This window comes from Podarcis tiliguerta (genome assembly GCF_965153285.1).
Source record: "Podarcis tiliguerta genome assembly, chromosome: 16".
Taxonomy (NCBI): domain Eukaryota; kingdom Metazoa; phylum Chordata; class Lepidosauria; order Squamata; family Lacertidae; genus Podarcis; species Podarcis tiliguerta.
Genome location: NC_139549.1, coordinates 10180877 through 10206592, shown reverse-complemented (window position 1 = coordinate 10206592; position 25716 = coordinate 10180877). Strand labels below are relative to the sequence as shown.

General features: G+C 49.8%; 2 protein-coding genes and 1 long non-coding RNA gene across 3 annotated transcripts; 2 read left to right on the top strand and 1 right to left on the bottom strand.

The window, feature by feature from the left end:
- Positions 1-169: 169 nt before the first annotated feature.
- LOC310667128 (uncharacterized protein) lies at positions 170-3157 on the top strand (the record flags this gene model as incomplete). The annotated part of the gene is made up of 5 exons (XM_083418858.1): positions 170-413; positions 796-869; positions 1235-1368; positions 2506-2693; positions 3059-3157. The coding sequence occupies exons 1-5, from the start codon at positions 201-203 to the stop codon at positions 3155-3157; spliced, it is 708 nt and encodes a 235-aa protein (XP_083274984.1). The 5' UTR covers positions 170-200.
- A 2618-nt stretch (positions 3158-5775) lies between these two features.
- On the top strand, positions 5776-25429 carry LOC310666978 (uncharacterized protein). Its single transcript, XM_083418552.1, has 12 exons — positions 5776-6656; positions 7021-7097; positions 9097-9230; positions 10450-10640; positions 11026-11099; positions 11465-11598; positions 12812-13002; positions 13387-13460; positions 13826-13959; positions 15385-15554; positions 16996-17142; positions 23791-25429. The coding sequence occupies exons 1-12, from the start codon at positions 6444-6446 to the stop codon at positions 23857-23859; spliced, it is 1608 nt and encodes a 535-aa protein (XP_083274678.1). The 5' UTR covers positions 5776-6443; the 3' UTR covers positions 23860-25429.
- Positions 11469-15587, bottom strand: LOC310667057. The gene is made up of 3 exons (XR_014506156.1): positions 15468-15587; positions 14971-15068; positions 11469-11556 (listed from the first exon to the last, which is right to left on the bottom strand). It is a non-coding gene; the product is annotated as an uncharacterized lncRNA (long non-coding RNA).
- Positions 25430-25716: the final 287 nt, after the last annotated feature.

Here is a 25716-nt window from a genome sequence, read left to right as displayed (position 1 = left end):
CAGATTGAAGGTGAAGGGCTGAAGGATGAATAGTGGGGGGCTGGGTACTACAGCAAAACATCCCTCGGGATGTGTCTGCGACACAAGACTCAGAGCCCCTCGTGCAGTTCAAGACACAGAATTCCCTTCCTGGAAGTTTAGGCAGCACGCCTGCCTCTTCTTCCTCCGCCACAAATCTTTTCCTTCAGGGAGGGGTCCTAATGAGATCGTTTCCTTTCACCTCAGTGACCGAGCAGGAGACGACGACACCTTCTCCCACCACGACTAGCACCACCTCAAAGAGAACCACACCTAAGCTTCCCATAGAGCAGACGTTCACCATCACTTTCCACATCACAATGAATTATACTGAGGACTTGTCGAATTCGTCCTCCAAAGCGTACCAGAACCTGACTGCGAAAATCGAGAAGATGGTAAGTTCTGGGGCCTTTCCACCCCCCTGGGGGAGGGGGCACAGGGGAGGGAAATGCTGCCCCCCAGCCTTTCGGTCCGGGGGTGGGGTGGGGCCTGCTCATCTGTAAAGAATGCGGCAGATATCTCTGTGCCACTGCAGAGCTATGGGGCTTCGAGGTTTGTGACGCAGTTCCCTGGGGATTGTCAGTCCCTATATGCAGTCTTCTATTCCCCCTCGTCCCTACTGCCGCACACGTTCTCCCCTGTGCCTCTGTTTTCCTGTGGGGTGGGGTGGGGCAAACAGAAAGTGAGAAGGCTGACTTCATCCCAGCCATGTCTCAAGCCTCAGAAAACGAGTTAATAGCATAATACAATATTCGTACTACCCTTTTCTTTCCGCAGTATGTAGATGTTTTCAACTGCACAGGATGCCCTGCTGAAGGGAAATATCTAGGATACACGGTGAATTCATTCAGGTACGGAAAGAGGATTAAATGAGGGCACCCACCTGAGCTAGGTGGGTTGTGGGTCCAGCTGAGTATAGGGCAGCTTCCTGTGTCTCTCTGTGTTTCTGCTAAGCATGTAGATGTCTCCACGGCAGGGGGGTGGAATAGATGGCCCTTGAGGTCCCCTCCAACTCTACAATTCTGGTTTCATGCCAATTGATGCTCAGGCAGAAAACAATCCTCTCTGGCCGCGTCCCCTGGCAATGCCAGAGATTTAAACCAAGGACCTTCTGCATGCAAAGCAGCTGCTCTTCTGCTGAGTGATGGGAGTGTGGGGCTGTCAAGCTGCAGTTCCAGATCCGCCAACGCTTCTCTTTTCCCTTTCTAACATACAGAAATGGCTCAGTGCTGGCAGATACAATGGTACACTTCCAGGAAAGTGCAGATGTTTCCGCCGATAAGCTTCGCACTGCTCTGAGCGACGCACCTGAAGACAAACTGCAGGGTCTCAACCTGACTCAGATTGAAGGTGAAGGGCTGAAGGATGAACAGTGGGGGGCTGGGTACTACAGCAAAACATCCCTCGGGCTGTGTCTGTGACACAAGACTCAGAGCCCCCCGTGCAGTTCAAGACACAGAATTCCTTTCCTGGAAGTTTAGGCAGGTTTCCGGCCCTCATTGCTGAAACTGGGATGATTTCTGTAGCTTAATATGCACACAGCAGATTGCATTATGCAAAACAAGAGCATGATGCTCAGGCAGGAAACACACCAAATATTTAAGGCCTTTTGGTTGGACACCAAAGTAGCACTCAACCTCTCCATCTATTGGCACAAGGATTTCTCCCTGCACAGGGGGACGCTCTCCTCTCACCACACCCCTCATGAAACTGCTCTGGGGGTTCCCCCCAGACCTCTGGAGCAGATCTGGAGAGGGCACAGGCTTCACTTGGGCAGGGAGGAAGGAGAGGGGGAAATGTCCCATTGAGCAAGCAGCAAGCCTTGCGAGGACTGGACGCAACAGCTGCATGCCGCCCGTTTCAGCTTGCCCCCAGGTATCCTGGGAATAGTGCTTGAGTGCTCACAGAGCCATGATTCCCTGCATCCTTGGCAAACCGCTTCGCAGGATCCTTGCCGATAACCTATGCATTTAAACATACGGTGGGTACAGAGCATGAGGGATGTAGTGTAAAGGGAGAGGAGTAAATGGACATGGAGGGGACTCCCACCGGAAACACCCGTTCCTACCTACACATTCCTTCCATTGCGGGGTGATGGTGGGCTGGAACGCTTGACTGTGGAGGCAGCTTCCGGGTCTCCTTCTGGGGGCTGCTCCTGCTCCAGCTGGGGGGCCCCTCTCGCCCCATTGAACTGCTTCCTGCTCAGGTGGTGCCCATAGAACGAGCAGAAAGAGATGCTCAAACGTCCAACAACCCGCACAGGTGACTATGTATGGGGATGGAGATCAATGGAACTGAAAAGGGCTGGGAGTGGGACAAATGCAAAGAAGGGGGCTTCCCGTGATACTGAAAGTAAGACTCCAACCCAAGCTTGAGCACCTCTAGGCACAATCCCTGAGCAGGACAGCAGGCCTGTCTCTTCTTCCTCCACCACAAATCTTTTCCTTCAGGGAGGGGTCCTAATGAGATCGTTTCCTTTCACCTCAGTGACCAAGCAGGAGACGACGACACCTTCTCCCACCACAACTAGCACCACCTCAAAGAGAACCACACCTAAGCTTCCCATAGAGCAGATGTTCACCATCACTTTCCACATCGCAATGGATTTTACTGACGACCTGAATAATTCGTCCTCCGAAGCGTACCAGAACCTGGAGGCGAAAATCAGGAAGATGGTAAGTTTTACAACCTTTCCACCCCCCTGGGGGAGGGGGCACAGGGGAGGGGGAATGCTGCCCCCCAGCCTCTCAGTCTGGTGGTGGGGTGGGGCCTGCTCATCTGTAAAGAGTAAGGCAGGTATCTCTCCCCTTCCACGGAGCTATGAAGGAGTCGGGGAGCTGCATCCAGGGTCCCTCTAGACCTTGGCTTAATGGTGATTGTAAAACCCTTTCTGTGCGCGATCTCCTCTAGCTATGGCTGCCCCACACTTTTCCCTCTGTTTCTCTGTATCACAGGGGAGGGCAGAACCAGTCAAGGATTGGGCCCTAGAAACTGAGTTTATCTCCTAATACAAAATGCATACCTCCCCTTTCTTCCACAGTATGAGGCCATTTACAACTGCTCTGCGTGCCATGCTGAATATGGGACATATCTTGGATTCACTGTGAACGGATTCAGGTATGGAAGGTGGATTAAATGAGGGCTGGTGAAAAGTGTCATGCTGGGTTTTCTGGTTCTCACAAAAACAAGAGCAGCTTAACTGCACCCACCTGCTCCCAACCCTATACTGACTGCAAGGGTCTCATTCAGAACAGCTTGTCCTCTTTCCGTAGTGCTGCAAAATACAGCTCTTGCTGCTGAAAGCTTAAGAAATACCTTCACCATGCTCTTCAGTATCCTTTAGTGTTGCCCAATTACCTGTAAAGTACTTCACAGCCACACGGAAACATGAAAGCAAAAAAGGTTTGATTTTTATATGTGTTGGAAGCCACCAAATTGGGGTGTCCACTTCTGCACATGAATCCCAACCGCACTCTGTTCAAATCCACATCTTCCATTTAAAGTGTTACCATGTCACTTTAAACTGTCATGGCTTCCTCCAAAGAATCCTGGGAGCTGTAGTTTGTTACAGGTCCTGAGAGCTGTTTGGAAGTCCCTTTTCTCCTCCCAGGGCTACAATTCCCAGATTTCCTTGGGGAGAGGGATTGGTTGTTAAACCACTCTGGACATTTTAGCTCTGGGAAGGAAACAGGAGCCGCCTAACAATTCTTGGCACCCTTAAGAACCTGCAAATCCCAGGATTCTTTGGGGGAAATCTACGTCTCTTCAGTGTGGTATAAGTTTGCTGTAAATAGATGATGTGGAGAGATAGATAGATAGATAGATAGATAGATAGATAGATAGATAGACAGTTTACAATGGTTTACAATATAAAACCACAAAAATACATAACATACTAACAAACAAAAGCAATAGAAAAAATTAAAAGGCGAGATAGATGGTTTAATTAACCAAAGGCCCAAGATAAGAGGAATATTGTTACCTGGCGCTTAAATATATGTAATGAAGGTGCCAGGTGAACCTCCTTAGGGAAAACATCCCACAAGCCTTCTGAACCTCTCACAGAGGAAGGACCTCAGATGATGATTGAAGGGTCCAGGTTGGTTCCTATGGGAAGAGTCAATCCTTGAGACCTGTTGTGTCTTTATTTTCTTATATTAATCATGCTTCTTAAAATACAAACATGCACTGGAATAATTTCAGCTCAAAATTCATTGGATGTGGCATCTGTGTACACCCACTCGCACACAATTTGGTCTGAAACATACAGTTTCTCCACTCACTTATGAACGGTCACATTTCAAATCCAACATTTCCACTTTCAATATGAATTCTGTGCACCACCACTGGTACAAATCATAGTGATGCAAGGGAACTGAAAAGTCATCTAGTGCAACCCCATGCCAATGTGCAGTAAATCCACGGCCACAGCATTGTTGATAAGTGGCACTCTCCACAATAACCCCAACAAAGAGGGGTGAAACAGTTTCTGAGTCAGCAAGTTCCACTATTGAAAGACTTTCAGGGTTGTTCCTTTCGGGCCAGGCACTGAAGGCGTGTTTCCAAAAACCATTGTACAACATTGAAATGCCATGGCATGCTCAACACAGCCAAGCACTACATTCAAGGGCCAGAATGCTCAGTGGCAGAGCATCTGCTTGGCATGCAGAGGGTCAAAGGTTCAACCCCCAGCTTCTCCAGGTAAGGCTGGGAAAGACGCCCAGTCTAAAACCCTGGAGAGCTGCTTCCAGTCAGTGCAGATGATACTGAACTGGGTGGACCAATGGGGCAGCTCACCATATAGCAACTTCTTGTTTTCCTCTATTTCTGCAAAGCATGCATGTTCCTCCACTGCAGGGGGGTGGAATAAAAGGCCCTTGAGGTCCCCTCCAACTCTACAATTCTGGTTTCATGCCAATTGATGCTCAGCCAGAAAACACTCCTCTCTGGCCGCGTTCCCTGGCAAAGCCAGAGATTTAAACCAAGGACCTTCTGCATTCAAAGCAGCTGCTCTTCTGCTGAGTGATGGGAGTGTGGGGCTGTCAAGCTGCAGTTCCAGATCCGCCAACGCTTCTCTTTTCCCTTTCCAACGTACAGTAGCGGTTCAGTGCTGGCAGATACAACGGTACGCTTCGAGAAAAGCGCAGATGTTTCCGCCGGAGTGATCAGAACTGCTCTGAGCAATGCAACAGAAGGCCAATGGCAGGGTCTCAACCTGACCCAGATTGAAGGTGAAGAGCTGAAGGATGAATAGTGGGGGGCTGGCTACTACAGCAAAGCATCCCTCAAGCTGTCTTTGCGACACAAGACTCAGAGCCTCTTGTGCAGCTCCAGGAACAGAATTCCTTTCCTGGAAGTCTAGGCAGGTTTCCAGCCTTCAGTGCTGAAACTGGGATGATTTCTGTAGATTAATATGCACACCGCAGATTGCATTATGCAAAACAACAGCATGACGCTCAGGCAGGAAACACACCAAATATTTAAGGCCTCTTGGTTTGGCACCAAAGTAGCACTCAACCTCTCCATCTGTTGGCACAAGGATTTCTCCCTGCACAGGGGGACGCTCTCCTCTCACCACACCCCTCCTGAAACTGCTCTGGGGGTTCCCCCCAGACCTCTGGAGCAGATCTGGAGAGGACACAGGCTTCACTTGGGCCGGGAGGAAGGAGAGGGGGAAATGTCCCATTGAGCAAGCAGCAAGCCTTGCGAGGACTGGACGCAGTAGCTGCATGCCGCCCGTTTCAGCTTGCCCCCAGGTATCCTGGGAATAGTGCTTGAGCGCTCACAGAGCTATGATTCCGAGCATCCTTAGCAACCTGGTTCCCAGGGTCCTTGCAGATAACCCATGCATTTAAACGTATGGTGGGTTCAGAGCTTGAGGGACGTAGTGAGGTTGCAGAATCCAGCTTATTCTACCACAGATGATCTACCCAGTTAGCTATGGGTCTTCCCTACAGCTTTCCCATTCCTTCCCGAAGGGAGAGGAGTAAATGGACATGGAGGGGACTCCCACCGGAAACACCCTTTCCTACCTACACATTCCTTCCATTGCGGGGTGATGGTGGGCTGGAACGCTTGACTGTGGAGGCAGCTTTCGGGTCTCCTTCCGGGGACTCCTCCTGCTCCAGCTGGGAGGCCCCTCTCGCCCCATTGATCTGCTTCCTGCTTAGGGAGTGCCCATAGAAAGAGCAGAAAGAGATGCTCAAACTTCAACAACCCCCGCAGGTGACTATATATGGGGATGGAGATCAATGGAACTGAAAAGGGCTGGGAGTGGGACAAATGCAAAGAAGGGGGCTTCCCGTAATCCTGAAAGTAAGACTCCAACCCAAGCTTGAGCAGCTCTAGGCACAATCCCTGAGCAGGACAGCAGGCCTGCCTCTTCTTCCTCCGCCACAAATCTTTTCCTTCAGGGAGGGGTCCTAATGAGATCATTTCCTTTCACCTCAGTGACCAAGCAGGAGACAACGACACCTTCTCCCACCACGACTAGCACCACCTCAAAGATAACCACACCTAAGCCTCCCATAGAGCAGACGTTCACCATCACTTTCCACATCGCAATGGATTTTACTGACGACCTGAATAATTCGTCCTCCGAAGCGTACCAGAACCTGGAGGCGAGAATCAGGAAGATGGTAAGTTTTACAACCTTTCCACCCCCCTGTGGGAGGGGGCACAGGGGAGAGGGAATGCTGCCCCCCAGCCTCTCAGTCTGGTGGTGGGGTGGGGCCTGCTCATCTGTAAAGAGTAAGGCAGGTATCTCTCCCCTTCCACGGAGCTATGAAGGAGTCGGGGAGCTGCATCCAGGGTCCCTCTAGACCTTGGCTTAATGGTGATTGTAAAACCCTTTCTGTGCGCGATCTCCTCTAGCTATGGCTGCCCCACACTTTTCCCTCTGTGACTCTGTATCACGGGGAGGGCAGAACCAGTCAAGGATTGGGCCCTAGAAACTGAGTTTATCTCCTAATACAAAATGCATACCTCCCCTTTCTTCCACAGTATGAGGACATTTACAACTGCTCTGCGTGCCATGCTGAATATGGGACATATCTTGGATTCACTGTGAACGGATTCAGGTATGGAAGGTGGATTAAATGAGGGCTGGTGAAAAGTGTCATGCTGGGTTTTCTGGTTCTCACAAAAACAAGAGCAGCTTAACTGCACCCACCTGCTCCCAACCCTATACTGACTGCAAGGGTCTCATTCAGAACAGCTTGTCCTCTTTCCGTAGTGCTGCAAAATACAGCTCTTGCTGCTGAAAGCTTAAGAAATACCTTCACCATGCTCTTCAGTATCCTTTAGTGTTGCCCAATTACCTGTAAAGTACTTCACAGCCACACGGAAACATGAAAGCAAAAAATGTTTGGTTTTTATATGTGTTGGAAGCCACCAAATTGGGGTGTGCACTTCTGCACATGAATCCCAACCGCACTCTGTTCAAATCCACATCTTCCATTTAAAGTGTTACCATGTCACTTTAAACTGTCATGGCTTCCTCCAAAGAATCCTGGGAGCTGTAGTTTGTTACAGGTCCTGAGAGCTGTTTGGAAGTCCCTTTTCTCCTCCCAGGGCTACAATTCCCAGATTTCCTTGGGGAGAGGGATTGGTTGTTAAACCACTCTGGACATTTTATCTCTGGGAAGGAAACAGGAGCCGCCTAACAATTCTTGGCACCCTTAAGAACCTGCAACTCCCAGGATTCTTTGGGGGAAATCTACGTCTCTTCAGTGTGGTATAGGTTTGCTGTAAATAGATGATGTGGAGAGATAGATAGATAGATAGATAGATAGATAGATAGATAGATAGATAGATAGACAGACAGTTTACAATGGTTTACAATATAAAACCACAAAAATACATAACATACTAACAAACAAAAGCAATAGAAAAAAATAAAAGGCGAGATAGATGGTTTAATTAACCAAAGGCCCAAGATAAGAGGAATATTGTTACCTGGCGCTTAAATATATGTAATGAAGGTGCCAGGTGAACCTCCTTAGGGACAACATCCCACAAGCCTTCTGAACCTCTCACAGAGGAAGGACCTCAGATGATGATTGAAGGGTCCAGGTTGGTTCCTATGGGAAGAGTCAATCCTTGAGAGCTGTTGTGTCTTTATTTTCTTACATTAATCATGCTTCTTAAAATACAAACATGCACTGGAATAATTTCAGCTCAAAATTCATTGGATGTGGCATCTGTGTACACCCACTCGCACACAATTTGGTCTGAAACATACAGTTTCTCCACTCACTTATGAACGGTCACATTTCAAATCCAACATTTCAACTTTCAATATGAATTATGTGCACCACCACTGGTACAAATCATAGTGATGCAAGGGAACTGAAAAGTCATCTAGTGCAACCCCATGCCAATGTGCAGTAAATCCACGGCCACAGCATTGTTGATAAGTGGCACTCTCCAAAATAACCCCAACAAAGAGGGGTGAAACCGTTTCTGAGTAAGCAAGTTCCACTATTGAAAGACTTTCAGGGTTGTTTCTTTTGGGCCAGGCACTGAAGGCGTGTTTCCACAAACCATTGTACAACATTGAAGTGCCAGGGCATGCTCAACACAGCCAAGCACTACATTCAAGGGCCAGAATGCAGAATGCTCAGTGGCAGAGCATCTGCTTGGCATGCAGAAGGTCCCACGTTCAACCCCCAGCTTCTCCAGGTAAGGCTGGGAAAGACCGCCGATCTAAAACCCTGGAGAGCTACTTCCAGTCAGTGCAGATGATACTGAACTGGGTGGACCAATGGGGCAGCTCACCATATAGCAACTTCTTCTTTTCCTCTATTTCTTCAAAGCATGCGTGTTCCTCCACTGCAGGGGGAAGGAATAAACGGCCCTTGAGGTCTCTTCCACCTCTACAATTCTGGTTTCATGCCAATTGATGCTCAGCCAGAAAACAATCCTCTCTGGCCGCGTTCCCTGGCAAAGCCAGAGATTTAAACCAAGGACCTTCTGCATGCAAAGCAGCTGCTCTTCTGCTGAGTGATGGGAGTGTGGGGCTGTCAAGCTGCAGTTCCAGATCCGCCAACGCTTCTCTTTTCCCTTTCCAACGTACAGTAGCGGTTCAGTGCTGGCAGATACAACGGTACTCTTCGAGAAAAGCGCAGATGTTTCCGCCGGAGTGATCAGAACTGCTCTGAGCAACGCAACAGAAGGCCAATGGCAGGGTCTCAACCTGACCCAGATTGAAGGTGAAGGGCTGAAGGATGAATAGTGGGCGGCTGGCTACTACAGCAAAGCTTCCCTCAAGCTCTGTCTGCGACACAAGACTCAGAGCCTCTTGTGCAGCTCCAGGCACAGAATTCCTTTCCTGGAAGTCTAGGCAGGTTTCCAGCCCTCAGTGCTGAAACTGGGATGATTTCTGTAGATTAATATGCACACCGCAGATTGCATTATGCAAAACAAGAGCATGATGCTCAGGCAGGAAACACACCAAATATTTAAGGCCTTTTGGTTGGACAACAAAGTAGCACTCAACCTCTCCATCTATTGGCACAAGGATTTCTCCCTGCACAGGGGGACGCTCTCCTCTCACCACACCCCTCATGAAACTGCTCTGGGGGTTCCCCCCAGACCTCTGGAGCAGATCTGGAGAGGACACAGGGTTCACTTGTGCGGGAGGGAGGAGAGGGGGAAATGTCCCATTGAGCAAGCAGCAAGCCTTGCGAGGACAGGACATAGCAGCTGCATGCCGCCCGCTTCAGCTTGCCCCCAAGTATCCTGGGAATAGTGCTTGAGCACTCACAGAGCTATGATTCCGAGCATCCTTAGCAACCTGGTTCCCAGGGTCCTTGCAGATAACCCATGCATTTAAACGTATGGTGGGTTCAGAGCTTGAGGGACGTAGTGAGGTTGCAGAATCCAGCTTATTCTACCACAGATGATCTACCCAGTTAGCTATGGGTCTTCCCTACAGCTTTCCCATTCCTCCCCAAAGGGAGAGGAGTAAATGGACATGGAGGGGACTCCCACCGGAAACACCTGTTCCTACCTACACATTCTTTTCATTGTGGGGTGATGGTGGGCTGGAACGCTTGACTGTGGAGGCAGCTTTCGGGTCTCCTTCCGGGGACTCCTCCTGCTCCGGCTGGGGGGCCCCTCTCGCCCCATTGATCTGCTTCCTGCTTAGGTGCTGCCCATAGAAAGAGCAGAAAGAGATGCTCAAACATCAATAACCCCTGCAGGGGACTATGTATGGGGATGGAGATCAATGGAACTGAAAGAAGGGCTGGGAGTGGGACAAATGCAAAGAAGGGGCTTCCCGTGATTTTGAAAGTAAGACTCCAACCCAAGCTTGAGCACCTCCAGGCACAATCCCTGAGCAGGACAGCAGGCCTGCCTCTTCTTCCTCCGCCACAAATCTTTTCCTTCAGGGAGGGGTCCTAATGAGATCATTTCCTTTCACCTCAGTGACCAAGCAGGAGACGACGACGACACCTTCTCCCACCCCAGCTAGCACCACCTCAAAGACAACCACACCTAAGCCTCCCATAGAGCAGACGTTCACCATCACTTTCCACATCGCAATGGATTTTACTGAGGACTTGTCTAATCCGTCCTCCGAAGCGTACCAGAACCTGGAGGCGAGAATCAGGAAGATGGTAAGTTTTACAACCTTTCCAACCCCCTTGGGTGCCCCCTCGCACAGGGGAGGGAAATGCTGCCCCCCAGCCTCTCATTCCGGGGGTGGGGTGGGGTCTGCTCATCTGTAAAGAGTAAGGCAGATATCTCTGTGCCACTGCAGAGCTATGGGGCTTCCAGGTTTGTGACGCAGTTTCCTGGGGATTGTCAGCCCCTATATGCAGTCTTCTATTCCCTCTCATCCCTCCTGCCCCATACGTTCTCCCCTGTGCCTCTGTTTTCCTGTGGGGTGGGGTGGGGCAAACAGAAAGTGAGAAGGCTGACTTCATCCCAGCCATGTCTCAAGCCTCAGAAAAAGAATTAATAGCATAATACAACATCCGTACTACCCTTTTCTTTCCACAGTATGAGGACGTTTTCAACTGCACAGGATGCCCTGCTGAAGGGAAATATCTAGGATACACGGTGAATTCTTTCAGGTACGGAAGGGGGATTAAATGAGGGCACCCACCTGAGCTAGGTGGGTCGTGGGTCCAGCTGAGTATAGGGCAGCTTCCTGTGTCTCTCTGTGTTTCTGCTAAGCATGTACATGTCTCCACTGCAGGGGGGTGGAAGAGATGGCCCTTGAGGTCCCCTCCAACTCTACAATTCTGGTTTCATGCCAATTGATGCTCAGCCAGAAAACAAACCTCTCTGGCCGCGTTCCCTGGCAAAGCCAGAGATTTAAACCAAGGACCTTCTGCATGCAAAGCAGCTGCTCTTCTGCTGAGTGATGGGAGTGTGGGGCTGTCAAGCTGCAGTTCCAGATCCGCCAACGCTTCTCTTTTCCCTTTCCAATGTACAGTAGCGGTTCAGTGCTGGCAGATACAACGGTACGCTTCCAGGAAAGTGCAGATGTTTCCGCCGATAAGCTCCGCACTGCTCTGAGCGACGCACCTGAAGACAAACGGCAGGGTCTCACCCTGACTCAGATTAAAGGTGAAGGGCTGAAGGATGAACAGTGGGGGGCTATATACCAGAGAAGGCATCCCTCGGGCTGTGTCTGCGACACAAGACTCAGAGCCTCTTGTGCAGCTCCAGGCACAGAATTCCCTTCCTGGAAGTCTAGGCAGGTTTCCGGCCCTCAGTGCTGAAACTGGGATGATTTCTGTAGATTAGTATGCACACCGCAGATTGCATTATGCAAAACAACAGCATGACTCTCAGGCAGGAAACACACCAAATATTTAAGGCCTTTTGGTTTGGCACCAAAGTAGCACTCAACCTCTCCATCTGTTGGCACAAGGATTTCTCCCTGCACAGGGGAACGCTCTCCTCTCACCGCACCCCTCATGAAACTGCTCTGGGGGTTCCCCCCAGACCTCTGGAGCAGATCTGGAGAGGGCACAGGCTTCACTTGGGCAGGGAGGAAGGAGAGGGGGAAATGTCCCATTGAGCAAGCAGCAAGCCTTGCAAGGACTGGACGCAGTAGCTGCATGCCGCCCGCTTCAGCTTGCCCCCAAGTATCCTGGGAATAGTGTTTGAGCGCTCACAGAGCTATGATTCCGAGCATCCTTAGCAACCTGGTTCCCAGGGTCCTTGCAGATAACCCATGCATTTAAACGTATGCTGGGTTCAGAGCTTGAGGGATGTACTGAGGGTGCAGAATCCAGCTTATTCTACCACAGATGATCTACCCAGTTAGCTATGGGTCTTCCCTACAGCTTCCCCATTCCTCCCCAAAGGGAGAGGAGTAAATGGACATGGAGGGGACTCCCACCGGAAACACCTGTTCCTACCTACACATTCTTTTCATTGTGGGGTGATGGTGGGCTGGAACGCTTGACTGTGGAGGCAGCTTTCGGGTCTCCTTCCGGGGACTCCTCCTGCTCCGGCTGGGGGCCCCTCTCGCCCCATTGATCTGCTTCCTGCTTAGGTGGTGCCCATAGAAAGAGCAGAAAGAGATGCTCAAACTTCAACAACCCTCGCAACGACTATGTATGGGGGAGATCAATGGAACTGAAAAGGGCTGGGAGTGGGACAAATGCAAAGAAGGGGGCTTCCCGTAATCCTGAAAGTAAGACTCCAACCCAAGCTTGACCACCTCTAGGCACAATCCCTGAGCAGGACAACAGGCCTGCCTCTTCTTCCTCCGCCACAAATCTTTTCCCTCAGGGAGGGGTCCTAATGAGATCATTTCCTTTCACCTCAGTGACCAAGCAGGAGACGACGACGACACCTTCTCCCACCCCAGCTAGCACCACCTCAAAGACAACCACACCTAAGCCTCCTATAGAGCAGAAGTTCACCATCACTTTCCACATCACAATGGATTTTACTGACGACTTGTCGAATTCGTCCTCCGAAGCGTACCAGAACCTGGAGGCGAGAATCAGGAAGATGGTAAGTTTTACAACCTTTCCACCCCCCTGGGTGCCCCCTCGCACAGGGGAGGGAAATGCTGCCCCCCAGCCTCTCATTCCGGGGGTGGGGTGGGGCCTGCTCATCTGTAAAGAGTAAGGCAGATATCTCTGTGCCACGGCAGAGCTATGGGGCTTCCAGGTTTGTGACGCAGTTTCCTGGGGATTGTCAGCCCCTATATGCAGTCTTCTATTCCTTCTCGTCCCTCCTGCCCCACACGTTCTCCCCTGTGCCTCTGTTTTCCTGTGGGGTGGGGTGGGGCAAACAGAAAGTGAGAAAGCTGACTGCATCCCAGCCATGTCTCAAGCCTCAGAAAAAGAGTTAATAGCATAATACAACATCCGTACTACCCTTTTCTTTCCGCAGTATGAGGACGTTTTCAACTGCACAGGATGCCCTGCTGAAGGGAAATATCTAGGATACACGGTGAATTCTTTCAGGTACGGAAGGGGGATTATATGAGGGCACCCACCTGAGCTAGGTGGGTCGTGGGTCCCGCTGAGTATAGGGCAGCTTCCTGTGTCTCTCTGTGTTTCTGCTAAGCATGTACATGTCTCCACTGCAGGGGGGTGGAATAGATGGCCCTTGAAGTCCCCTCCAACTCTACAATTCTGGTTTCATGCCAATTGATGCTCAGGCAGAAAACAATCCTCTCTGGCCGCATTCCCTGGCAAAGCCAGAGATTTAAACCAAAGACCTTCTGCATGCAAAGCAGCTGCTCTTCTGCTGAGTGATGGGAGTGTGGGGCTGTCAAGCTGCAGTTCCAGATCCGCCAACGCTTCTCTTTTCCCTTTCTAACATACAGAAATGGCTCAGTGCTGGCAGATACAACGGTACGCTTCGAGGAAAGTGCAGATGTTTCCGCCGATAAGCTCCGCACTGCTCTGAGTGACGCACCTGAAGACAAACGGCAGGGTCTCACCCTGACTCAGATTAAAGGTGAAGGTCTGAAGGATGAACAGTGGGGGGCTGGGTATTACAGCAAAGCATCCCTCAGGCTGTGTCTGCGACACAAGACTCAGAGCCCCTTGTGCAGTTCAAGACACAGAATTCTCTTCCTGGAAGTCTAGGCAGGTTTCTAGCACTCAGTGTTGCTTCTACAGATTAGTATGCTCATTGCACATTGTATTATGCAAAACAGTGGCATGATGTTCAAAGCAGAGAATGCACCATACATTTCAAGGCTGTTGGGTGGACTCCAGCGTAGTGCTAGATCTCTTCCTCCATCAGCATGAGGCTTTCTCCTTGTGCAGGGAAACGCTCTCCTCTCCCCACACCCCTCCTGAAACTGTTCTAGGGTTCCCATGGCCTTCTGGAGCAGATCTGGAGGGAGCACAGGGTTCACTTTGGGAGGTGGGAGGAGAGCGAGGACTGTCTCATTCACAGGCAAAAATCCTTGTTAATGGTTAAACACCAAACATTTAAGCAAACCTCGCCCCTGGATCCCGGGAACTGTACAGTGGTACCTTGCAAGACGAATGCCTCGCAAGACAAAATACTCGCAAGACGAAATAGTTTTTTGTTTTTTGAGTTGCTTCGCAAGACAAATTTCCCTATGGGCTTGCTTCGCAAGACGAAAACGTCTTGCGCCTTTTTCAATGCATTCCTATGGGAAACCGTCAATGCATTTCCTATGGGAAACCGTGCTTCGCAAGACGGAAAATTCACAAGACGAAAAAACTCGCAGAACGAATTAATTTCGTCTTGCGAGGCACCATTGTACTTTATCACAGGGAGCTACAATTCCCAGCACCTTTAGAAAAGTACAATTCCCATAATCCTTCAGGGTATTCCATTCAGACAGGGGTCTCTCCCAGCCTGAAGATGCCAGGGACTGAACTTGGAACCATCTGCATGCAACGCAGATGAGCCATGGATCTTCCCCACAAATTTTCCATTCCTCCCAAAATGGTCATGGAGGAGACTCCCATTTGAGACGCCCATTCATACCCATTCCTGCAGGTTTAAGGTTGGCTTAGCTGCTTCACTGGGCTTCTCCAGAGGCTGATCCTGCCGCAGCTGGGGAGGGCACCTCTCCCCGCATGGATCTGCAGTGTCCAAAGAAATAGCAGAAAGGGACAATAAAACAGGGGGTGGGACATCAACAACACCCTCAGATAGCTAGGAGGACAGAGATCAACAAACTGCTCTTGAATGAAATGGAAAATGGCTGATGGTGAAATGCAGTGAAGGGGGCTTTCGGTTACAAAGGCGTATGGAATCCTGAAAATTGAATCAAATCTTGCCCACCTCTAGTACCAATCCCCGAAGAGAACCACAGGCATGTCTCTTTTTCATCAGCCACAAATCCCTCAGGTGTTTCCCTAAAGTGGGTAATTAATGGGATTCTTTGCTATCTTCCAGTGACCTCAGACGCCACGGAACCCTCCACCACCCCGCCCTCAAAGGCAACCACCCCAACAACAACCTCGACTACAACCACTCACGCAGAGACTGTCCCAGGCTGGGGCATTGCTCTCCTTGTCTTAGTTTCCATCCTTCTTCTCCTGGCGCTCATCGCCTTCCTGATCCTGGTAAGCCTCTCAGCCTTCTTTCTCAAAATCAAGCTGGTGGAGGTGCAGACCCACTGGGCCCAAAGCAACAGCTCCGCCACCAGCTACATCAACCCGCCAGGCGGCTGGAGACTCAGGGAGCTGGCTGTATATAACCTCAGAGCCAGAGGTGCAAGACTAGTGGGTGTGGTTGGGGCAGAGCCAATGGACCACCTGGCAGATATGGGGAACATAAGAAAGAACCTGCAGGATCAGGCCTCGTGTCTATCTAGCTTAGCAGCCTATTACTCAGCAGTGAATCAGACGTGCCTGGCGATTTCTAGTCCTCATTGCCATAACCAGAATAAAGGTAAAGGGACCCCTGACCATTAGGTCCAGTCGTGACCGACTCTGGGGTTGCGGCGCTCATCTCGCTTTATTGGCCGAGGGAGCCAGCGTACAGGTTCCAGGTCATGTGGCCAGCATGACTAAGCCGCTTCTGGCGAACCAGAGCAGCGCATGGAAACGCCGTTTACCTTCCCGCCGGAGCGGTACCTATTTATTTACTTGCACTTTGACGTGCTTTTGAACTGCTAGGTTGGCAGGAGCAGGGACCGAGCAATGGGAGCTCACCCCGTTGCGGGGATTCGAACCGCCGACCTTCTGATCAGCAAGTCCTAGGCCCTGTGGTTTAACCCACAGTGCCACCCGCGTCCCTATAACCAGAATATTCTGGTATATAGTATATAATATATATATAAAACCAGAATATTCTGGTATGTAACCAGAATAAATGAGGCAAATTAGTGTGCATGTTGCAGATTCCATTGCACAGAACAACAGGGTGATTGCCAGGCTGCGTATGCACCATAGTGTATTGGGTAAAATGAAACATAGAGCTAAATCTCTTGTCCCGACAACCCTTCTGTTTTCCTTGCCACCCCAGTATATGCCCTTTGGAGGTACTGCCACGGAGCATGGAAGTGCCATTGAGCTGCTGTGGCTAAAGAGCCTTAAGAAGAGCCTTGCTGGATCAGGCCACAAAGACCCATTTATTCCAGCCCCCTGTTTTCCACTACAGCAGCCAAGCGCCTGCCTCCAAAAAACTCACAAACAGGGCAACAATAGCAGCAGCTGTTACTCTTTCCCAACTGGCATTCAGAGGTAGAGTGCCTCTGAAGCTGGAGGCTTCCTCTAGCTACCCTAGCTAATACCCTTTGATTGCTAATAGCTCTTTGGCCCCACCTACTAGCGGCATGTCGCCCTCGGAAGGTTGCCCAGAAGGAATGCAGCCCGCTGATGAAAATAGGCTCCCCATTTCTGTCATACATTGTTACTCAGAAGTAGAACTTGGAGTCCTAGAACTGGAAGGGACCCAACGGGTCATCTAGTCTAACCCCCTGCTCTCACAGCTCTCTCTCACCTTCCCAGTCTCCCACAACATGGCCTTTCCTTATTCTTACTCTTCTTCACTCCCTCCCAGATCATCTACTGGTGTCGACGGAATCACCGGGGGAAGCTTGATTTGCTCAGCAACCAAGACTCCTACCACGTCATGAGTGAGTACCCGACGTACCACACACACGGGCGATACGTTGCCCCCGGAAGCAAGCCTAACCCATACAGCGAGGTGAGCAAGAGTCACTCACCCAACCCAAATCTTGGGGTGCTCTTTAGTGACCCAGGACATAGTACATAGGAATGTTAGAACTCCCATGCATCCGAATAAGCCCATTGGCCCATCTAGCCTAATATTGTCTTCACTGACTGGCAGCAGCTCCCCATGATTTCAGACAGGGGGGCCGGAGATGCTCTCACCTGAACTATGACCTTTCCCCTTAAGAGAAAGATTCTAGTCCTCAAGTTTCTGAATGAAGGGCTGATTAAAACAGCATGCTGCTTTATACCGACTCAGACCGTTGGTCCATCTAGCTATGTGTTGTTTGCACTGACTGGCAGCCCTACCTAGAGATGCAGTGAATTGAACCTGGGACCTTCTACATGCAAAGCAGATGCTCTACCCATGAGCTACATCCCTTCCCTCAAAAAGAAAGGCCTCATGATTCTAAGCACAGGGCTGAGACCATAGCTCAGTCGGTAGAACATGAGAGCCTTAACCTGAGGTTCATGGGTTCGAGCCCCATGTTGGTTGAAAGATTTCTGCATTGCAGGGGGTTGGACTAAATGACCCTCGTGGTCCCTTCCAATTCTACAATTCTATGAAACAGGAATGGAGGAAGCTGCCTTATACAGAGTCAGGCCCTTGGTCAATCAAGCTCAGTTTCTGTTTCCATTCCTAGTGCCTCCCCTACCTATAATCTATTTTCTCTCCCCCTCCCCCCCATAAAGAAGCCCCATAGAAATAGTTAATGGTTTCATGCAGGCAGGCATGAATTTGCCACATGGCACCTACTTGTCACCAGTGTTATTTATGTGGGGCTCTGGGGAAGTGCGCCTGGTAGCTTTCAGGAACAATTTAAAAGCATTCCTGCTCACCCAGGCATTTGATGCCTGAAAGACATTGTTCCTGGCAACCCTGGGTTCACTGTCTGAGGGACTGTTTTTAAATGCTGTTAGAAAGTTTTAACTGTTTTTAGAATTATTATTAATAATATTATGCTGTACATCTGACTGGGCTACCCCAGCAACTCTGGGCAGCGTCCGACACATTAAAAGACATCAAATATTAAAAACTTCCCTTTACAGGGTTGCCTTCATATGTCTTCAGAATGGTGTATTATTATTATTATTATTATTATTATTATTATTATTATTACTATTCTCACCCTTGGCACCTTCAGGAGGAAGGGCGAGATATAAATTGAAATAATAATATTTTTAAAAACCACCCACATTGACACTAGAGGGACTCCAGGAGTACAGGCCCCTGCCCCCAATGAGCTTAAAATCTGAAAAATTGGACAGAAGTAGGTAAACAAACGTAGACTTCCAGTCAGGCCCTAAGAATAGGAGGGGTTGGGGCATAATGGGAACTATCCCAAGCCCCACCATGTTTGCAGGCGAGATGGGGCCGCAAGTCAGTTATTTGCCTCTGATTATCCCTGCCTGTCCTACCCATTTCCCTAGCCTGTATTACTCCCCCTGTGTCAGCCTTTACTTTGCAATCCCCTTGCGGGCAGAGCCTCTGCTCGCTGAGCGACGTCAAGGGGTTTCCCCTGCAGCCAACATCTCTGCCAGGCATGATGGAGGACACCCTGAAGCCCCTGCCTCTCATCCTTCGTGACACAACGGTTTCACCGCTGCCCTCGAACCCCAGAGCGAGTCTCCCTGCCCTCCACCTCCACCCCTGAGTTAATCTCTAATGGGGCAGCCGGTGCGAAAGGCCGCAGCTGTGGTCACCGTGGCAACGGCCAACGGCTGCTTCGGCCAAGGCTTCGGCCTAGCGCGCCTGAGGCAGCCTTCGACCTGTTGCCACGGAAACCTTTCCCCTTCCTCCAAGGCTGAGGCCTGGGGAACTTCCACAGATAACACCCACCACCCCTCCACCCCTGAGTTAATCTTTCATGGGGCAGCCGGTGCGAAAGGCCGCAGCTGTGGTCACCGTGGCAACGGCCAACGGCTGCTTCGGCCAAGGCTTCGGCCTAGCGCGCCTGAGGCAGCCTTCGACCTGTTGCCACGGAAACCTTTCCCCTTCCTCCAAGGCTGAGGCCTGGGGAACTTCCACAGATAACACCCACCACCCCTCCACCCCTGAGTTAATCTTTCATGGGGCAGCCGGTGCGAAAGGCCGCAGCTGTGGTCACCGTGGCAACGGCTGCTTCGGCCAAGGCTTCGGCCTAGCGCGCCTGAGGCAGCCTTCGACCTGTTGCCATGGAAACCTTTTTCCTTCCTCCAAGGCTGAGGCCTGGGGAACTTCCACGGATAACACCCACCCACCCACCCTGCTTCCTGACAGGCCGCTGACCCTTGAGAACGGTCAGCGTGACCGTCATGGCTGGGTAGGCCATGTTGCCAAGGCGACCTGCGCCAACCGACCCCAGCAGGGCCTCTCGGGCATTAGGTGGCTCTCAGGAAAGGGTGGGTGACATTGCACATGTGGCAGGGAGAGGCCTGCTAAAGTCACCTCGGCCTTGCGCCGTTCCCCACAGAGCCGGGTGCATCTGTCCTGTTCCCTATGCGGCTCTGCTGAGCAAACATGGAGACGTTGAGCAAATATTTAGCTCGGCGCCCTGGAACCGTTTGCAAATCTAGGAGGAGGGGAGCGAGAAAGAGGGAGCAGGGTCAAGCCTGGCACCGCACGTCCCTGGAATGGCTTCACCCTCCTCCCTTCCGCCCTGTCCCCTTGCTGCAAATGAATACAACGGGCATCGCTGTTTAGACCGCAGAGGGGGGACGTGGTGGTGGTCCCAGGCTAGGACTGAGGCCCTTTGCCCTTGGTGTGGCTGCCTGGGGATACGTGGCCAGCACCTCAGCTGGCCTGGCCGCTCCCCAGCCTCGTGACTGGGCAATGTTTACACACGACATTGAGCTGCTTGTGATGTTTCTGGCTGCCTTCCAAGGCTGTTTCCTCAGCAGCTGGCTGCTGCTCCCAGCGTTTTTAACCCCTCTGCGGTAGCGACACTCAGTGGGGTCGATCTGGGCCTTCTGGACGTTGGGGCAATTGCATGTGCCCGGCCCTTTAGTTCAGCTTGCTCCACCTTGGCTTTTCCCTTCTCGGAAGGGGATAAGCAAGGCGCTAGCCCTCAGTGTTCCACAGAGAAAGGTGGAAATGCACCTGAGCCCTTTGCTTCTGAGAGAGAGATACAGGGGGAAGTGAAGGACATGGAAGGCTGTATCCAGTGTCTGTGCTACTCAGAGCAAACCCATTGCAATGGATGGCGGTGGCAAACATAGCTCCCCAACAGGTCAACTCTAAGGAGAACTTAGGCCACAACCTTAAGCACTATAGTAGCACTTTAAATAGTCATGGCTTCCCCCTCAAAAAATAATTATAGGAGCTGTAGTTCGTTTGGGGAGCTAAGAGTTGTTAGGACACCCTCAATTTGTCTCCTAGAGTGACAATTTCCAGAGTTTCCTGGGATTGACTGTTAAACCACTCTATTGATGGCTATATTCTACCTCCCCTGTTGGAGGCAGAGCTGCTGATGTGCTCAGGTCCCGCTATAATAATAATAATAATGATAATAATAATAATAATAATAATAATAATAATAATAATAATAATAATAATTTATTTATACCCCGCCCTCCCCAGCCAAGACCAGGCTCAGGGCGGCTAACACCAAATACCAAAACAATTGATTAGAATACAGCTTAAAAAACAAGATTAAAATACAACATTAAAACATTAAAATGCAGCCTCATTTCAGTGGATCTCAATCAAAAACTTTTTGGGGGATAAAAACATCAAGTCTTCACCAAGGCTAACTATCCAGACTGGTCCTATGTGGGCCAGAAAAAAGCCAGGGAAGTCCGCAAATAGGAGTTCCAACTCAGAAGGAGAAAGGAAAAAAGAAAGAGGGGGAGGGAATCAAATTGATTCCAAGCCAAAGGCCAGGCAGAACAACTCTGTCTTACAGGCCCTGCAGAAAGAAATCAGATCCTGCAGGGCCCTGGTCTCATGAGACAGAGCGTTCCACCAAGCTGGGGCCAGTGTTGAAAAGGCCCTGCCTCTGGTTGAGGCTAATCTGACTTCCTTAGGGCCCAGGACCGCTAGAGTGTTGCTATTTATGGACCTTAAGGTCCTCCGTGGAGCATATCAGTCTTCCTATGGCGGCATCTGCTTGGCCACTGTGAGGACAGGGCCACTGGTCGGATCTTGGAGGCCACTTGTGATGCTCTTATGGGTTACAGTGAGGGAAGGGTCTCGGGTCCATGCCCTCCCAGTGGACTTCCTTTTCTGATGGACCGCTGTGGGGGAAAGGATGCTGGGTTAAATCGGCCTTTGGCCTGATCCAACAGGGCGTTCTTATGTCCCAACAATGGCCAATCAGACCATCCTGTGAAGCTCATGACCCACAGCTGGAACAGAGCCACCCATGTGAGAAACCTTTAGCCCCCCCCCAGATGCTGCTGAACTACAACTCCCATCAGTCCCAGCAAGCATGACCCACCGCCAGCAATGATGAGAGTTGCCGTTCATCAATTTTTTGAGGACCAAAGGTTCCCCACACTTACACAAGATGGAGGCACCGGCAGCCTTTGGGAAACCCTTGAGGTTTGCAGAAGTGCATAGAAAATATTTTGAAGGGGGGAACCTAAAGAGCAGGGGTCCCAAAAACAACTGAGTAAAGACAGAGCATGTTCAGTGAGCCTTAGTGCCTTTTGTTTGGGATGGGTGGAATGGTAAAAGGTAAAGGGACCCCTGACCATTAGGTCCAGTCATGACCGACTCTGGGGTTGCGGCGCTCATCTCGCTTTATTGGCTGAAGGAGCCGGCATACAGCTTCCGGGTCATGTGGCCAGCATGACTAAGCCGCTTCTGGCGAACCAGAGCAGCGCACGGAAACGCCGTTTACCTTCCCGCCGGAGCGGTACCTATTTATCTACTTGCACTTTGACGTGCTTTCAAACTGCTAGGCTGGCAGGAGCAGGGACCGAGCAACGGGAGCTCACCCCGTCGCGGGGATTCGAACTGCCGACCTTCTGATCGGCAAGCCCTAGGCTCTGTGGTTTAACCCACAGCGCCACCCGCATCCCTTCTGGGTGGAATGGATAATGCTGCAAAAGGGCAGGGCTGGCGGGCGGGCTGCAGCCTTAGCACTCTGTGTTGCAACTGGGTCCACCTGGTTTAAATGTACAACCCGTTTTCATGTTCCCTTGGCTCAAGGTCGCTCACAAAGATGTTTTCAAAAGCAAGGCTAAGGGATGTTAACAATGTTCCAGGAAGCCTTCACACATGCCGGCCCTTACCAAGGCAAAGCTGTCCACAGGTGGCGTCATCCAAAATCTGCCTCCCCACCCTGCAATAGTACCCTATTTCTGCCACTTGCCTCACCTGTACACCTTGCAGCTGAGCTGCCTTTATTTGCTCATATCCTCCAAGTTCCAACCTTTTTAGCATGCAAAGAGGCACATTTGTTTGCTTTTTATTGTTACGTGACAAAATAACTCCTCGTGCCTTTGCTGGGAACAGGAGGCATAATACGTCTTTTATGGGGCCTGATGACTGGCACACCTCACAAAAGAATTTTGGACATTTTCGCTTCTGAACTTCCCTGTTGCCAAGGTAAAGGTCTCAGTGGCCCCTTCTGTGTAAATAGAATTTACACAGGACATTCCAATATTAAGAATTTTAAAACCTATGTTTGTCCATGCGTACGTTATTCATTCAAGTGTCAAATCAGGAAGGATGAAGTTTTACATGGGCAGGAGGCTTTGTTGCCGCCAAGCTATAAACCCACGAGTCTGTGAATGGGTCAAGATTTGGACCCACGACTCCCAGTTTAAACCCTTTCAGATAAGCAGGTTGCTGTTGAATGTTCACAGGATCAGAGTGCGTAAAACTGTTGGCAAGCCTGTGCCGATCACTCTACTTTTTCTCTATGCTGTATCCAGTTTTACTCAAAACTAAATCAACTGAAATGCCCGTTAGCCATTAATGGCCATTCATGTCAATGGATCTGCTCTAAGTAGGGATGAATGGTCCCGCCCATTTAGAGTCTCTCTGTTTCTCATTTTTCCAACTTCCTACTGTGGTTTGTGATTTTTTTTTGGGGGGGGGAGTAGGGAGGCAGAATCCTCATGAAAACTCATCAGCTTATTAGTACAAATTTCTCCTTTAAAAACCCACATTTTTGTATGCCGTTTTGACTTAACATACATATTTTTGCAAATGATTTATTCTAATATAATGCATTTTGTATGTGTTACATCCCCACAATATAGACATTTTTAGTAAACGTTATTTGGGGAATTGCATCTCAGAATTCAAAGTACAGATTTCAAAGAAGGGCTGTGTTTCCATTCTTGTATTATTTTGGAAAGTCCGAATTCAGTAGGTTCTGCTGCAAATCCAAACTGAATCTATTTTCTCTCCCATCCTTCGGTTTGAATATAACACACTGGACAGATAGAAATTCCATTGGGGGGACTTTTTCTGGCACAGCAATTCAAGAAGCATTGCAACTCCTGTTCCATTTCTCTCTTACTAATGGCAGAGGAGCAAGGCCAGTAGAGAGAAGTTGGCAACCCTGGAGCCAAATATGTGAATATGGTTAGTCGCTCAGCAGGGGATGTTTAGCGCCAAAGCACAACTTCCTACATGTCTTAGGTGCTTGTACTAACCGTTTCCTTTCTCTGTGTGTTTTTCCCACAGAATCTTCCCAGGAATGGTAATGCTCCCTTCTCCTACACCAACCCCACAATGGCCAATGATGAACTGTAGGTGGAGCACACCCTACAATTGGACTTGGCAAGGGGGGGTTAGCCAGAACCTGGCTGAGCCAGGTAAATTCAGGGATATTGTTGGGCTTCAGTGTGAATGTGGGATGAGTTCTGCAAACAAGCTTGGAAATAGACACTCGCCTACTCACCTCTGGTGAGTTTCAAATTGCCTGAAGGCGAACAAGCAGCACAATTTCAACAACTGAAAGAATCTCTTCTATAGATGTGCCAAAAAAATCCACCCCTTGCAAATGTGTGGTGAGCGAGCAACCCTCTCCAAAGCAGTGAGGACAACTAGAGAATGCTTTGCAAAGCTAGCTGTGTCCCTCAAGCCTGGAATGTTATGCTCTGTCCAGCGGAACTCCCTGTCACAAGGATCTCAGCAGGGCTCAAAAGATCAATGAGAGATTCTCTTGCACTGGACAAATTAACTAAGAAGATGAGGACGAAAGGAAACCTCCTAAGCTGCTGAACTGTAAATTCTGAGTTTCCAGACTATTTCCCTCATCACCACTACGAAAAAGTTGAACTTTTTTGCTTTTACTTTTACTAATTAATTTTATTTTTATTAATATTAATATTCTATTAATGATTTTTGTAAAAAAAAATCAAACTGCGATATAGGAGATCAACATGTACATAAATATGCGGTTACTGCTTTCCAAACACTCACTCTGCAAGAATTCACTTATCCAAACATGAGGAATTACTACCCAAACCCCGCTATACACATTGCAAACACCCAAACATTGCAAATTCAGATATCCAAACAGGGAACATTTTTTACTTCCTTGTTTGCCTTTTGCTGGTTGGCTGAGGGACAGAACTGAACCGTAGCGATCTGTATTTCAGTAAGGTTTCAGAGGGTTTTCCTAAGGGGCGGGTTTAATTTGTATTTATTTCTTATGGCTTTTAGAGGCCAAACTTCCATGGCTGGGAACGTATTAGAAATTCCCCCATAGGAATCAATGGAAATAATCGACTCCTTATATGAACTCTTGCCTCCCGAACGATTTCCAGGGGACGCATTGCGTTCAGATAGTGGGACCTGAATGAACTGCCTTTGGGGGGAGATTTGTCTGATTAGGATGCAAAATCTCAACCCCTGTGAAACCTGGGAGAGGGCAGAGTGCAATAATCAAAATAGCCGTGCTCCAATCTTCTCTTCCCCACAATCCTGCTCCACACATGGAACAATCCTTGCTCCAGACAACCTTGCCATCTTTGCATACTAGCTGCTCAGATCCTGCTTGTTGAGGCATCTGCTTGGCCACTGTGAGAACAGGATACAGGATTAGGTGGGCCATTGCCCTGATGCAGCCGGGCTTTGCTCATGTTCTTAAGCTACAGCATCTTCCCCCCAGGTGAGAATGCAGAGGGGCAAGGTGAGTCTTGACCTTATTTCCTCCACCTCAACAAGAAAAAGTTCCAGAGGAGTCAAACCCAGACGCATGAAGGAACAGGATTAACCCGAAATATTTATTTAAGGTGGAGAGGAAAAGAGTGTGCCCTTTCTTGCCAACCCAGGATCCTTAAGCTTCAATGCTGGAGTTACCTCTCCCCTCCAAAAATCCTATGCTTCCATAGGGATGCTGTCGTTCCAAATCTGCATTGTACAGGAGATAGTCCACAGTCCTCTCCATACAGGTTTCTAACCAGTCAGCATTGTAATGGTAAATCCTTTGGAGGGGAGGTTTTTGAAAGCCAAATTTGGCAACTGCCTTATCTGCAAATCCTGGTGCTCGTGAGTGGTGTCTCGGTGGACAGTTGTACAACAGCAAACCTCAGAATTCTTGGGCGAAGGGTTTTGGAGTTGTGGGGGGAGGCAAAGAGGGAGGAAGAGGAAATACCGTGGCTT

Excerpts from the sequence above, each read along its gene's own strand:
- LOC310666978 (XM_083418552.1), top strand. The coding sequence starts at position 6,444 with ATGAGATCATTTCCTTTCACCTCAGTGACCAAGCAGGAGACAACGACA. Across the intron at positions 6,657-7,020 it reads AGGCGAGAATCAGGAAGATG|TATGAGGACATTTACAACTG; the intron begins GTAAGTTTTACA and ends TTTCTTCCACAG. Across the intron at positions 11,100-11,464 it reads TACACGGTGAATTCTTTCAG|TAGCGGTTCAGTGCTGGCAG; the intron begins GTACGGAAGGGG and ends TCCAATGTACAG.